The 15,366-nt window shown below is 53.5% G+C and overlaps 3 protein-coding genes across 3 annotated transcripts; 2 read left to right on the top strand and 1 right to left on the bottom strand.

Annotated features, from left to right (window-relative positions):
• Positions 1–1,053: 1,053 nt before the first annotated feature.
• Positions 1,054–7,383, top strand: sidE (nonribosomal peptide synthase SidE; the record flags this gene model as incomplete). The annotated part of the gene is made up of 1 exon (XM_043272420.1): positions 1,054–7,383. One exon carries the CDS (start codon positions 1,054–1,056, stop codon positions 7,381–7,383), a length of 6,330 nt encoding a protein of 2,109 aa, XP_043128355.1.
• A 1,578-nt stretch (positions 7,384–8,961) lies between these two features.
• On the bottom strand, positions 8,962–13,812 carry Aspvir_009271 (siderophore; the record flags this gene model as incomplete). Its single annotated transcript, XM_043272419.1, has 5 exons — positions 8,962–11,289; positions 11,959–12,403; positions 12,518–13,206; positions 13,276–13,376; positions 13,428–13,812. The coding sequence occupies 5 exons, from the start codon at positions 13,810–13,812 to the stop codon at positions 8,962–8,964; spliced, it is 3,948 nt and encodes a 1,315-aa protein (XP_043128354.1).
• A 332-nt stretch (positions 13,813–14,144) lies between these two features.
• On the top strand, positions 14,145–15,232 carry Aspvir_009270 (uncharacterized protein; the record flags this gene model as incomplete). Its single annotated transcript, XM_043272418.1, has 5 exons — positions 14,145–14,507; positions 14,563–14,653; positions 14,700–14,793; positions 14,842–15,074; positions 15,129–15,232. The coding sequence occupies 5 exons, from the start codon at positions 14,145–14,147 to the stop codon at positions 15,230–15,232; spliced, it is 885 nt and encodes a 294-aa protein (XP_043128353.1).
• Positions 15,233–15,366: the final 134 nt, after the last annotated feature.

The raw sequence follows: 15,366 nt of genomic DNA, 5'->3' as shown, positions 1-15,366 counted from the left end.
TAGCGTGGCGCCACGTATTCGCCCAGAGAACCAGGCATTTTCCTTTGGCGGAAGGAGATCCCCCCTTAGGGTGAGCTTGTTGCAACCTCGTATTACGCTGACTATTAACAACGGGGAGTGGCCGGTCCCAACTGCACATTGGCGAGAATTCAGCAAACCACTCGCTCAGTGGCGCGTTCGACCCTTGTCTGCAGACAACGCCGATCGAATATGAGGTTGCACAACGAGCCACCACATGCACAGAAGAACATGGCTCGAAGCGTGATTCTTGCTTGTGCATCACCATGATTTCATGACACATGGCTTGATAGATGACTCTACTGACGCAGGGGTTGCGCAATTTCTGCAGGAGCCTTCCAGGTTGATAGGCCATGTGCCACTCAGTCGGTCAGGGATCGAGATCCTGCAGAGGAGCAATGTAACTGTTAGATATCGTGATCGGCATTGCGGTGATTCTCGGAGGCCACCCGAAAGAGGAAAGCGATGCAGATTCATATGAGATTGAGCAGCGCAAATAGAATTATTGGTCTGATCAGATGCCAACTGCAAATTCCTCGTGTTTGACTTCTCCCTGTCTCGCTCCTGGGCAGAGACGGCGAAATCTCTCCTGTCCAAGACTACCACTTGCCATCGAAACGTCTAGTACTCAGCGTGATTGATGGATTGGTTGGGAGTGTACTTTTTTTTCCTTCTCGCCACTGACTGGCAGTTGAGGTGGCGCCTCGTGGCGCCCTTCGTGCTGACAGCCATCCAGATGAGTGAATGGCGAGTAAGAATCGTTCGCGTTGATGGGAAAAGTATGCGGGAAAAAGCATCATCGTAGGCATCCATGTTGTATTCGGCCCCCAAGCTGCTGCTCCTGCCAGAGAGGGGGTTGAATGACGTCCAAATTGAGATTCACATCGAGCCTTCGTCGAACGTAGACATAAATAGCGTCGACTAACTCTCCCAAATCTAATCTAAATCAAGCAAAAACCTCAAGAAGAGGAATTCCCCAGTCTCATCACTCTGGAATCCTGCTTCTCCGCTCATTGAGCTCGCTAAGGGATCAGAATGGCTCCAGTCGCTATTCGAGATCTCGCGGAGAGCCCTGAGCCCCAGGGCAGCGAGGTTATCTCGACGAAGGCTCGCCCATTTTCTCTTCTTAGTCCTCCGTCTCCTCCTTGCCTCGTTACAGATTACATCAGATATCAAGTCGAGTCAAACCCTGATGCTCCAGCTGTTCAATGCGAGCAGGAGATGCTGTACAGCTATGCCGAGCTGTGGCATCTCGTCGAGCACATTGCGGAAGCGGGTCAATTCCGCTCTGGTCGTATCATACCCCTCTGTATGGACCCGTCCGTCGAGTTTGTGGCTACCGTGCTGGCCATCCTCTGGTCCGGATCTGCCTATGTCATTCTCGATCCGGAAGGTTCTGCGGAGCGTAACCGCGTTATTGCGGCGGATTGCGGCACCGAACCTGTCGTCGTCCACGAAAAGTATGCGTCCCTGTTTGATCACTCCATCACTGTCGAGAGCATCCGGTCGAGTCAGACCCATGGACAACTTGACCCTCCTTCAATTACTCCATCCGACCTGGCATACCTGATCTATACCTCTGGCTCAACGGGTACCCCCAAGGGCGTCCTCCTCAGCCATCGTGCTGTCTCTCATGGCATCGACCAATTCCAACCCAACGGCCGCAAGCGATGGCTGCTCTTCTACAACCCCATCTTCTCTGCAGCTCAACGAACCATCCTGGCCACCCTGTCCAAGGGCGCCTGTCTTTGCCTCGCCAGACGAGACCGACTCGCAACTGCTTTGCCCGAGGTGTTGAACAACCTTCAGATCGATGCCCTGGGTATCACTCCCGCAGCCCTCGCCTTGCTGTCTCCCGATGAGACACCCAGTTGCTTGCAACAGATCACCACTGTCGGCGAGCCCCTCAGCCAGTCCCTTGTCAACAAATGGGCAGACAGAGTACACCTGCGCGTCTCATATGGACTCAGCGAATGTGCTCAACTGAACTTCTCCCGCCAACTCCAGCCAGGCGATAACCCTCGCAATCCCGGTCTCCCATCTGACACAACCACCGCCATTGTCCTGGAGCCCGGCACCATCAATCGCCTTTCTGTCAACGAACCCGGGGAGCTCTGTCTGTATGGTCCTCAGGTTGCCAATGGCTACCACAACCGACAGAAGCAAACACAAGCTGCCTTTATCAAGACGCCAGGGGGTGCCCCGGGCACGATGATGTTCCGCACCGGCGATTTGGCCGTCCAGCGTGAGGATGGAACATTTGGAATTCTGGGTCGTATTGATCACCAGGTCAAAATCCACGGTCAGAGGGTGGAGCCTGAGGAGGTGGCTACCAACCTGGCGACGGTGAAGGGCGTAGCCGGCTTGGTTTGTGTGGGATGCTACATCAACGAGCGCATGTCGCTTGTGGCTGCTGTTGTCCCTTCACCCGAGACGGACTGGGGCACGCTCGTGCAGGACTTGCGCAATCATGCTCGCCGGTGTTTCCCGCCGTACATGGTGCCCAGTTATTGGCTGTCGTGCGCCGAGTTCCCCGTCAACCAGAATGGGAAAGTGGATTTCCGGGCCATTCGTCGACTTGCTGAAGGTACTGAGGTTAGCAAGGTGTTGGGCCACAGTACCTCATCGAAAGACGGTGATACGGCTGGCTTGAGCGAGATTGCCTCGAAGATTGCGCAGGTTTGGGCGGAAGTGTTGAATCTGCCCGCGTCCTCTATCACGCCCTCGGATTCCCTGGTGGCACTGGGAGGAACATCCATTGACGCAATCCGCGCGATTCGGGAACTAAAGCAACGCGGTATTCACGTCGAGTTGGCGGATATGCTTCAAGCACAGACCGTCGAGGAAATTGCGGATACGGTCCAACTAGACTCGACTCCAACTCACGTTAGCAATGAGCCAGCCGCGCCTTTCGATTACATCTCTGATCCAGCGCTCAAGGCGGACTCCCTTGCCGACCGTCGTGTTGTCGATGCTTATCCTGTCACCGCACTGCAGGAAGGCATCCTGGCCAGCACGCTCCAAGGCAGCCAGGACTATCTCTACCAACGCGTTTTTGACATTCGCCATCTCGACCTTGTACGACTTCAGCTAGCATTTCAAGTCGTTTTCTGGCGCACGGAACTCCTCAAATCCACCTTCGTCACTGCGGCCAAGGGCTTCGCTCAGGTCGTGCGCAATGACTTCAACCTACCTTGGTCGGAGGTCTCCATGAGTCTCCCTGAATATCTGGAACAGGACAAGAACAGAGGCATCACACTGGGCGAACCATTTATTCGTGTCGCCGTCCTTGACAAAAGCATTCTCGTCGTCTCGGTTCATCATGCCCTCTTCGACTTCTGGTCTCACAGATTCCTTTTCGACGATGTCGCTCGCGTGTATTATGGCCGTCGTCCTGAGAAGCGCCCCGAGTGGAAGTCTTTCGTGGCCCTTCTGCACGCACGAGACTCAAAGCCATCCCAGGACTTCTGGAGAGAGCATCTCGGCGAGGCGGTGCCAACAGTGCTCAATTATGCACCTGTGACAAAAACATCCACAGCCAAGCGCAGTGTCAGCCAGCAGGTCAAGGCCGCATCATCGGCTTTGCGCGCTCCTCTGGGTGCAATTATCCATGCGGCCTGGGCTCTCGTCCTTTCATCGCACATCGCTTCAAAGTCTGTCACAATGGCAACGGCCGTTTCCGGTCGCGAGCTACCTGTTCCAGGGATTGAGGCCCTGAACGGACCCACGCTGGCTGTCGTTCCCTATGCCGTCGCAATTGATCCGGAACAGAACCTTCAGCAGCTGGTGCAGTCAGTCAACGCCAGCCTCTGGAAGGTCATCAAGCACTCCCAGGTTGGAGTGCGGAATGCGCTTGCCGCTGCTGAGCGCCAGGGCGCTACTCTCTTCGACACTATGGTCAATATCCTCGTCAGCGATAAGGCCACCGATGATATTTCCAAGGAGGTGTTCCAGCTCTACGGTCGGCGACCAGTATGGAGAACCGAGTACACGACACTGAACGTTGAGGAGGGCGCTACAGGTATCGACATCACGCTCACATCGCCGATGGAAGAGCGTCGTTTGGAGTTCATCCTCGACCAGTTTTGCATGGCATTGAATTTCATTACATCTAATCCTCGACAGACAGTCAAGGCAACCAATCTGGTCAGCGCGACGGAGCTGGAGTTCATGCTTCAGCCACACAAGAACTTGCCTGATGCTACTCGCACGTTGCATGGACAATTCGAAGCCACGGTCCGCACATACCCCGATCGGACTGCCATCAACTACCAGAACGAGCTGTTCCTTACATACTCTGAGCTGAATACCGAGGCGAACCGCATGGCACACTATCTCTCCGAGCGTGGGGTGGTGCCGGGTGATATCGTCCCTCTTCTCCTAGAGAAGTCGCCATTGATGATTGAGGCCATTCTCGCCTTGTTCAAGCTCGGCGCTGCCTATGTGCCTTTGAGCCCTGAGAACCCCTTGGAAAGAAACGCGTACATTGCTCGCGACGTCAGCGCCAAGTTCGTCCTCACGGAGAAGGAACATGAATCCTACTTTGCCTCGGAAAGTGATATTCCTAGCATTCTCCTGGACCAGGCCAACCTTTCCGCATATGGCCCCGAGCCACAGCAAGGAACTGTCTCTCCGGATGCACTCGCCTATCTGCTCTACACCTCGGGAAGTACTGGTCTTCCAAAGGGTGTCATGGTGACACATGGCGCTTGTGCAGCTGCCATGCAATCGATCATCGAGTTTGAGCACCGCCATGGCCAGGAGTCAAGAATGCTGCAGTTCTCCAACTACGTTTTTGACGCCTCACTGTACGACTTCTTCGTAGCACTGCACAGCGGCGGCACTCTGTGCATTGCACCCTCGGAGCGCCTGTTGAACAACCTGGCCGAGGTTATCAACGAGATGAATGTCAACCATGTTTTCCTCACTCCGACTGTGGCTCGACTGCTGAATCCCAAGGATGTCCCCAACTTGGAGTCCATGACTGTCGGCGGTGAACAGCTGACTCGTGACGTGGTGACAACATGGGCATCGCGTGTGGCACTCCGCAATGGCTATGGACCCACCGAGGTCTCCGTCATGGTGACGATGAAGGATGTCGATGCTGACACGATTGGAGGCAATATTGGCACGCCTCTCGCGTCTGTGGGTGGCATCATTCTGGAAGCAGATGGTGTTCGTCCAGTCCCTTACGGTGCTGTCGGAGAGCTGTGCTTCTTTGGGCCACAGCTTGCGCAAGGGTATTTCAAGAAGCCTGATATCACCAATGCCGCTTTTATCGAGAATGAGGTGCTTAATGGCCAACGCCTATACCGCAGTGGTGACTTAGCCCGTTATCTTCCCAACGGAGGCATTGAGTGTTTGGGCCGTAAAGACGACCAGGTCAAGATCAACGGACATCGTATCGAACTGGGAGAGATAGAACAGGCCTTCTTGCGGACTGGTGAGGTCAAGGACTGTGTGCTGACCGTCTGGAAGCAGAACAGCACTGCGCATCTTGTTGCGGTCGCTGTTTTCGATGGTGCTGCTGCTGAGAAACCGGGCGAGATTCTTTCACTGGAAGGCTTTGCTGAGAACGTGCAGCGTGTCCGAGCCAAGCTCACTGGCCTTACTCCATACATGATTCCAAAGGCAATTGTCCCTCTCTCGTCGCTCCCAAGACTTCCCTCCGGCAAGGCCAACCGCAAGCAGCTCAAGGCTATGGTGCAGTCCCTGAGTCAGGGCGAACTGACCAAGTTCTCATTTGACAAGATCGGCACTGCGCAGTCAAAGGGTGCGGTTATCCCTCTGGTATCTGAGACACAAAAGGTACTGCAACAAGGATGGATCGAAACCCTGCAGCTTAACGACGATCAATTTGGTCTGGAAGCCGACTTCCTCAGCCTCGGTGGCGATTCCATTGCCGCTATCAATCTTGTCAGCTGGCTCAGACGCAAGCAGCTCAAGATCTCCGTGCGAGATGTGCTCAAATACACAGGTCTTGGAGCAATGGCCGACCAGCTGAAGGGCGAGTCGGACGATGCACAGCAGATTCAACAGAAGACTTTCACTCCTCCCTCGGAGGTTGATGCTGCTATCTCTGCCGCTGGTCTGCAGGCGACTGAGTATGAGTACATCTATCCTTGCCCTCCCGGACAGGCCGAGTTCCTGACCCAGGGTGCGCATCCAGAGGCGTTGTGGAGTCTGATGACAGTCCGGAAGGTCGGCAATGACTTTGAACCGAGACAATGGATTGATCTGGTTCGACAGCTGACAACTGCCAATGACATTCTACGCACGACCTTTACTCGCTCTCACGGAAAATGGTATGGTGTTGTTCTCCGCGATGCCACCCCTGTGGTCGAGATCTATGAAGATGTCAGCCATGAGCAGAGACAACAAATTATTAAGACACTTGACGACCACCGTTTTGTATTTGGCCAGCCCTTCATTCGCTACGCCATTCTCCATTTGTCGATGGGCGAGACCGAAATTGTCACCAAGCTCGACCATGGCCTGTACGACGGAACGCTTCTCCGCATCTTTGGCGAGCACTTTGAGGCTTACCAAGACAATGCTCCACTGGAACGCTTCACTCCATTCAAAGACTTTGCATTCCACATCTGGCAGATGGACAAGTCCCGCACGCTGTCGTTCTGGAAGCAATCCGAGAAGCGCCCTATTGCCTTCGAATTCCCCAGCGCAAGCGCCACCGGACCGCGTATCAACTCTGTGCATGTACACACCATCAACCTAGAGTTTGACGCATTCGCCAAGTCCACCGGTGCCACTGTCTCTATCATCTTCCAGTCGATCTTCCAACTCTGGCTGGCACTGCGCAGCAACCAACGCGACGTCGCCTTCGACTACCTCTACACAGGTCGCAACATTGATCTGCCTGACCCTCAAACTATCAACGGCACCTGTGCAAACTTCCTTCCAATGCGGTCGAAAGCTGATCCGTCAATGCCAGTGTCAGAATTCCTTCGTCAAACCCAGGATGAATTCTGGCAGTACACCGAAAACAGTACAGTCGGTATGGACGAGATCCACGAAGCCTGTGAAACGACTCGCGAGGGATTCTCGAACAAGACACTCTTCCTCTTCCAGCCATTTGAGCCGGCCGCTGCGACAGGGAAGCAGTACCAGAGGTGGGTGGTGATGGCCAAGTCCCAGGTGACGATGCCGCAACCATATGCGGTAGTATTTGAGGTTGTCAAGACAGCGGATGTGAATGAGTATAAGCTCAAGTTTGCCTTTGACAAACGTATCTATGAGAAGGAACAAGTACGGGAGGAGATACAGGTGATTGAGAAGTTGTTGGCGAAGGTGATGGAGAATGCGGAGGCGTCCGTGGGTGATGTTCTGGGATCGTTTCGTTCTTGACTGGTCTAAATGACTGTATATAGAATAAAAGTTAATGGAGTTCTTTTGATTGTGACAAAATACCTTTCTCTTGATTTGATTTCGTACGTTTGGCTTCGTTGACAGAACCAGTAAGAGCGAGTTGTCGATGGAGTGGCTGGGCTGGAGGCGCAGCTAACAAAAATATCCATCTTTTGGTGGGATCAACACAGACACATTAACTATCCAACATCATCACATCGACACTCACAGTTCGTCGAGCTCAGGTCTCAATAACACCAGGTCCACGACAATGGCTCCAAATCTGGAACCGTCCCAGCGAGCGCTCATCCGTGACATGGTCCTCCACCACACACATCTCACCATCAAACAAATGGCCGCGGCCGCCGGTTGTAGCAAACAAGCCATCATATCCATCCGCAACAACTTGCGTAGATACGGCACCATCCATCCTCCTCCAAAAGGCTCAGGAGCCGGACGCCCTCGAACCGTCACTCCAGCCATGCGTGAAGCACTCTGCCAGCGCCTGATCGAGCGACCGCACGCCTCCCATGAAGAACTCCTGGTGTTCCTATGGGACGACTTCCACACTCTCATTTCTCCTTCGTCGGTAAGCCGAGCGTTGATCGATATTGAGTGGACTAGGCAAGCGGGGTTACGAGCCGCAAGGGAACGGAGCGCGCCCTTGCGTCAGGCATACCTGCAGGAACTATCGCGTTTCCATCCGGCGCAGCTCGTCTTCGTTGATGAATCAGGGTGCGACCGTCGGGTGGGATTTCGAAGAACATACTGGTCGCCGTGCGGGTATAGGCCGAAAGCCTTTACGCAGTGGCCTACCGCGAAACGATATCAGATGCTACTTGCTTACGGACAGGATGGGGTTATTTTCAGTCGGGTGTTCACTGCAGCGGAGAGTGAGACGGACGAGATGGTGTTCGAGGCCTTTGTCGAGTCGCTGCTACCGCACTGCGAGGAGTGGCCCGGACCACGGTCCGTACTCGCCATGGACGGTGCAAGCTTTCATCATACGGAACGGGTAATGAAGATGTGCATTGATGCCGGGGTCCGCGTGTTGTGCTTGCCTCCTTGCTCGCCCGATCTGAACCCGGTCGAAGATCTGATGACAGAGGTGAAGGCAGTCGTCCGACGGCGGTGGAGTTCCTACGACCGACCTAAAAACCAAAGGTTTGACGAGTTTCTCGCTTCTTGTCTACGAGAGGCGGACGTCAAGGGGCCCCTGGGAGGTAAATTCCATTTCCTGAATACTGGTCCTCCACAAGAGGAGGGCGTCTCAACGCAACAACGCGCTCGACGGACGACTCTTCAAGAATGCGTTGATGATACATGGACAGAGAATGGTCAACCCATGCGACGTGAGAAAGAGTCAACTACAGAAGACGACTCGAGTGAAATTGACTCGACTTCGTCGGGCAATGAGTTGAATGAAGGAACAACACACGAATCTTCAGGGAACGATCGAACGCAAAGGGGCCGGCGCGAAAGACACAGTCTTTGAGGGTCCATTCGCGGTGGTGATACCGCCCGTTAGAGCATTATTGCAGTAATAATTTGTTATAAATATGTCTGGCACTTCTGTCATCATGCCGTCCCGCCAATTATAGAATTGATGCCCTCCACCTTAGCCTGAGCAACGGCACAAGCCAAGCAACAGTCCCCCTGGTACAACGCCGAGTATCCGGCTTCACAAGAAAGAAACTGCGCCTCCTCACTCCAGTTACTCAATGTCACACCGTACACTGTCTTGTCTCGAGATTTTGGAACCGGCGCATACACCGATGTCGCAATGACATACGCCAGCGGATCGTCAGCTTGCCTCAGAAGAGCAATATCTTCGGCGCTATGGCTGCGAGGGTAGTGAGCACACCCAATCGCGGGAGACAAACCCATGAGTCCGACGTGAAGATCCAGAAAATTCACATCGATGCTCTTGGTCGTGAGATAAATGGTCGAACGGAGTAATAGCACGGGAAATTGTTGCACCACATACGAGCGCAAGGCCATCTGAAAGGAGCGGTGTCTTCCAAGGCCGGCAAGTTTCTTTTTTCTACCAGTATCCCGACCCAGACTGCCCTGGGACACCAGCGAATTCTCTGCTTTGGGTCGTTTGAGCCGTCGCGACGCCCCCTTTTTAGGCTCCGCGCAGATGAGGGCACTGTAGCGGTCGGATCCATAATGCAATCTGCCATCCACGAGGAGGTACTCGACCGTCCACGGGTTCGTCACTCGCGGGTATTGCAGCGTGTTTGGGAAGATTGTGGCCATGTCCGAACTCCGACAGACGACTGGTGGGGTTTCACCATCCTCGTGGCTGAAGATATCTGGGCGGATTACTGTGGGATCCACCAGTCCCATTACCCCCCGGTGAAAGTCGGATGCCCCCGCGCATGTATCCCGATTTTTGAGACTTTTCCAGATGGTATACAGTAGCATCTTGTCCGTGGAGGGCTTGGATAGACGCAAGGCGACATTTTCCTGTGGCCGAACCAAGAGGCAGAGAATACCGTTTTGCACGATGGTGCCAATCTCCGCCCATAATTGCGCCACGCCGCATGTCTTCCAGGCGCGCGTTGAACTAACCTTCAATCGCTGTTGCGGGTAGTTACGCTCATCCCACGGCTCATGCAGCCGACAGAATTGACACGTGCACAAGGTCAAGGGCACACGGAGTTCGACCTCCCTCTGCACGTCCTCGTAGCGGTCATGGGGATCTGCGAACTCAGTCGGTGGCACGAGTAAGGATCCCAAAGTATGAGTAATGATACTACGGTAGTTGGGTCCCATTAGGGTCTTCAGACCCTCTTTGGCGATGCGGTTGTCACCAGAAGAATTAGGCGTGCCACTACTACACCAATGCTTGGCTGTGAACGTCTCTGCGACAGAGGCGATGAGGTTGGCGATGGCCTGTTGTAGGGGCAAGCTCTGCGTCGTTTGAGCGCCACTGTTGCAGAGGGCGATTCCAAGATGACTCGTCAAATAACCCTCCCAGCCGAATTTGAGGTGGTAGTTGCAGCCACAGTCCGATGATTCCGTCTGGATGAAGCGCTTCTGAAAGTCGTTTGAGTGAGAGCTGACTGTAGACTCGAGAAAGAAATGAGTACTACTGTTTTCGTCGCTCTCAACGCAGAACATGACGGACTCTCTTTGTCCTTGCTGAATCACCTCGTTCCCAACCTCCACGCGAGTATCTTCCGGGCACATACTCAAGACCAGGCTCATGAGCACCGCTGCGCTACGAGTCCCACAATATCGGAGAGTCAGATTCTCGTCCTGCAATGCATGATGCAAATAGACGAGGAACTCCTGCATAGTCTCCGCTGTCGGTGTATGTGTCAAATCCAAGGGAACGCTCGAAGTCGTGACCTGGAAACACTGACTCAATCTTTCCGATTGACAGCGAAAAAATTGGCCGAACTCAAGACATGCAAGTTTTCTCTCCAGGGTCTTGGACACATCTGCCAGCTGCTTCACGCTGCAATTGTGCAGTCCCGGCGGAAGAAGCTTGCTACATAGATTTAGTAATATCCCGCCACACTTGTGTTCATCATAAAGATTGCCCAGCACCCAGCACAGCAGTGATGCTGACCGACCGCCCGGACTACGGCTCATATGGCACGCGGTATCGCCATTTTCCCAGCCGATAAAAGCGCCTATTCGATTCAAGCGCGTGGATGACGAGCGTGCTAGAGTGTCGGGCAGTCGCGCCGCGAAGGGCCCGTTTGCGTGAAAGCAGGAGCCCAGTGCTTCGGTTTGTTGAACAGCAAAAGGATTCGTATTATCGGCGGATATTGCCTTGAAGAGAGACTGAAGAGCTGTAGCACTGGAGATCGCGCTCACAGGCAGGTTGGTCAAGTCGACCTGCAGCCCGACCTGCTCCGACATGATTATTGCCGCAGCTTGAATAGGATTCTGACTTGGTTATTGGATGCATTTATGGAGAATTCTTCTTGAACAAGGCTGAAATTGCCAGGCCAGTAGCGCGAGGACCCCTGTATAGTGCTGTCTGACACCGCTAGAGTGGCTGGAGCGAGGGCTGTGCTGTCAGCCTTCTGAAAGTCGATGCATCACTTGCCAGCAGCAGAAAAGACACAATGCCACGTACTTTTGTCCTTAGCCTGTATTTAATGCCAGTATGCTACGCAGGTTGGTGCTGTGGCTTGGGGATGGGGTCCTGCTATGCAAGAGCACCAATGAATGTGAAATATAACACTCAGGCTCTTTATCGGGCTCCATCAGTGATGGATTGTTGCCTACAAGACTGTCAACTGTTCCCTTTCCTTTCCCTCTGGCCAAGATCAGAGTATTACAACTGTGGCCGACTGTGGCCGACAGAATGGCCGCTTCTGAGGCCATAACGCTGTATTTCTATAGTATGTTATTACCACAGGATGTTAAGAAACTCTACTGCTTTTTTCATATACACTTCTTGCTGTATAGAAGCTATATGAGAGCAACTCCATCATGCTGGAAAAGCTATGCTGGCGATAAAACAAGCGGATTAGAAACCCTAAGCTCAATATTCTATACAGGCCGTCATTAGCCCATCAAGCACCCAGGAAAAGGAAAGAAGAAGCTCACCTCACGATACATCCCCTCCATAAGCATCCTCAGAAACGACTTCATAACCACCGTCCCTTCACAAAAATAGTCCAACAACCCCCTCGCTACATCGCCGCCAAACCCCTGCAAGACACTATCCAACTCCTCCATCACGACCCCCCACCCTCCATGCGTCTCCAACCTCAGCGCATACAAAAGACTAGGCACCTGGCACTGGAGCAGCGTGTGGCTGGCCAGGTTCCACACAGAGATCAAGTCATCGGTCAAGGTGAGACTACCGGGGATCTCCCAGTCGAGGGGGAAGCCCTGCTCTCCGAGCGTGGGTTTGTGGAAGTGCACGCCGCCGAAGTCGCGGATGGCGAAGCCTTTTATCTTGCCTGTTGCAGTGCAGAGACGGACGACGGTGTTTTGGGCGTGCGCTTCGAGGCCGATGCCGTGGTGGACGAGCGGGTGGAGCATAGCTCTGAATAGAGCGTGCAGGTAGCTTTTCCCCGCGAGTGACTGTGTTAATATGTTGTCCCCGGTATACTAGACATACGACGTACGACGTACGCAGTAATAGGAAAAGGGTACTTACGTCCGAAACCACTTCTTCCTCGCCTCGATGGTGTCAAGACTAAATAACCTCTCCGGATACGTCTTGCCATCCTCGGGATGCCGCTCCATCAGCGCCGCGGCAACGACCAACGTCTCATTGTCCATCCTGGCTCTTGGCTCGAGATCCTCCCGGAGCACACAGCTTAGATGCTTCGCGGCATGGAAGTCCTCCTGACGCCCCGAAACGGCTGCTATCTCTTTAAACACCCACAGATCCGCCGGGAGGGTCCTCTCGAGTAAATCCGATATCGCGCGTCCCTGCCCCGTTGTCCAGGGTGTTACCGTCCGAACCGCAGAGGTGATTTGACACGCGAGGGCGAGCTTCAGGTGGTAGTTGAACTCTAGTTCCGGGCGCAGGGTTACGGTCCGCAGTGAAGCCTGAGCGTCGGCGATGGAGGATCGCTCTGCGATGACAGTCGCGTTCTCGAAGTGGTGCAGGATGGCGGGGATTTGGCGGGTCAGGCAGGGGACGATCAGGGTATTTTCGTCTGTTGGCTTGGGGATCTCTAGCTTCTGGAGGAGCGGTTCGAGAGTCGTCTCGAATGGACCCGTCACGCGCATATCATTGCGCGGGATTGAAACGAACGAGAGGGATGGGGCGATCATCTCTGGAATGTGTTCTGGGAGGACGGGCTTCAAGGGTGGGATAGCCCAGCATGATCGGTGGAACTGTAGTTGGGTTAGTCTTCCGGCTTAGAAGGGATGTATCGGATAGCAGGGTAGGGTAGGGTAGGGTACCGGATGGGTTTGATGGCCGTATACTATTGAACGCTCCCATGCGATCATTGGGGAATGTAGAGAGAGGAAAGGCCGAGATTTGCTCATTTCCAACCATTTCTCTGGGACTATCAGCTCTGCCTGCTTGTTTATGCTTGGGTGAATGCACTTACCCTGCATCTCAGCTGTGCTCCGCAACTGAGCCGCCATTGTCTCCAGAAAGCTCTCTTCCGCGCTATGTGTAAACCAAGGAAGAATAAAACGGAATATGGCGCCTGGTTCCAATACCTCTGTTCCCGATTCTCCCTTGCCGAGAAGAACGGGTGGTTGCAAGCATTCCGGGCGTAAAGGTGGAAGAACCCGAGTCCCTTCGGTATTGATCGAGGTGTCATGGCGACAGTGGGCTCTAATCCACAACTCCTTGTCCCCATTGGCACTGTGAAAGATCAACTGCTGGTGAATCAGGGTGCAAACTGCGAACCCCTCATTCACGAGCTGGGCTAGGAGACGCTTGGTTGTCTCGAAGCGACTTCGATCTTGCGTCGTAGGGACAGTCATGGTGGGTGGCAGAGAAAGTGGGTATTGGACGATCAATTGAGTATATCCGTGGGGTGCTCATAGCCTAAATACTGTTGATGTGACGATCCCGCCGATTCATTCTGGGCCCCTCAAGGGGCATAATATCCATGGAGAGCCAGGATGGTCGGTGTATTGCCGTGCAGGAACTCTGCATGTATGTGCTGGCAAAGATAAGGTTCAGTGCAATGTCCACTTACAAAGGGCCAAACTTCCACCGCTCATTGTGAGGCTGATTGTAAGTGAGTCGCAGGATAAATTTCAAGACGGTCTTGGCATCATTTTACTCTTTCACAACTACATCCTCTTGTACAATGGCTCCTGCGCTGCCCACTGCCCATACATTCGCCAAATTCAACTATCTCAAGTGGCAGGACATCTATCGCACCACAAGACCCTTCAGTAATGCGTTGGCGCTCAGTTCCTCGGACAAACAGCAAGGGCACAACCTGGTATTCGAGCGGGGTGAAGCGCAGAGAGTCACCGATGCTAGGGGAATCGAGTCCTCATTTGACTTGGATCGGAATGGCTTCATCTACAGAACGCACAAACCGCCCCTGACACCTGAGGAATTCACCGACGCGGAGAAGGTTGAGAAGGTGTATCTTGCGGATTGCGAAAAGGTGCTCCGAGACGAGGTGGACGATGTTACTGAAGTTTTGATGTTTGATTGGCGTGTACGTATCATTGTTACTATAGAGGTCGCATGGAAGACTGCTGATTCTCGCATAGGTTCGACGCAGTGACTCTACCGGGCCAGTCAAGCTCGAAGGCGCAAAGGCAGGAGGTCTGCAGTTGCCCGCGGCGGACTTTGTTCATAATGGTACACTTCTCTTCCCTTCCTCTTCTTCTACTAACAAGCCACACAGACCAAACGGAGGTTTCAGCCATCAGACGGACTCGAGCATCTTTCCCCCCAGAATACGCTGAGCGTCTACTCGCCGGTCGAGTTCAGATGTTAAAGTCAGTCTCCCCCTCTAGAATAGCTAGGTATGAGTCTAAACCCATCAGTCTATGGCGCCCGATAAACAGCCCGGTCGAGAACCACCCACTAGCCGTCTGCGATGGAAGCAGTTACGATCCATCCAAGCTCTTGGAAGCAGACATTATTCGGGAGAAGTATACCGGGCATATGATGTATGCTTTGTATGATCCGGGGATGGCATGGTACTATAAGAGTCGGCAACGGGATGATGAGATTGTTATATTCAAGAGCTATGATTCCAAGGATGGGGTGGCGAAATGTATTTGGCCTTCGTAGCGGTGGGGGACTTTTACTGACATATCTAATTCTCTAGATGTCCCACATTCAGCCTTCGCCCTTCCGGATAAAGAGCCTGGGGATTATGTGAGGATGAGTATCGAGGTTAGGGCTATGGTGTTTTCGGACACGGCGTCTTGAGGTAGTCGTGCTCTTTTGAATATGACAACTCAATCTGCGAATGTTAGGGATGCTGTATTAGTTGTTGAGGCACCTGCGGAGTAGTATGCCTAGTCAAATCCTGGAGATGTGCTTCCTGAGGATCTGAAGCATTA

Source organism: Aspergillus viridinutans (genome assembly GCF_018404265.1).
Source record: "Aspergillus viridinutans IFM 47045 DNA, scaffold_8, whole genome shotgun sequence".
Classification (NCBI taxonomy): domain Eukaryota; kingdom Fungi; phylum Ascomycota; class Eurotiomycetes; order Eurotiales; family Aspergillaceae; genus Aspergillus; species Aspergillus viridinutans.
The sequence above is the reverse complement of the archived record's forward strand: the minus strand, read 5'-3'. Positions and strand labels throughout refer to the sequence as shown.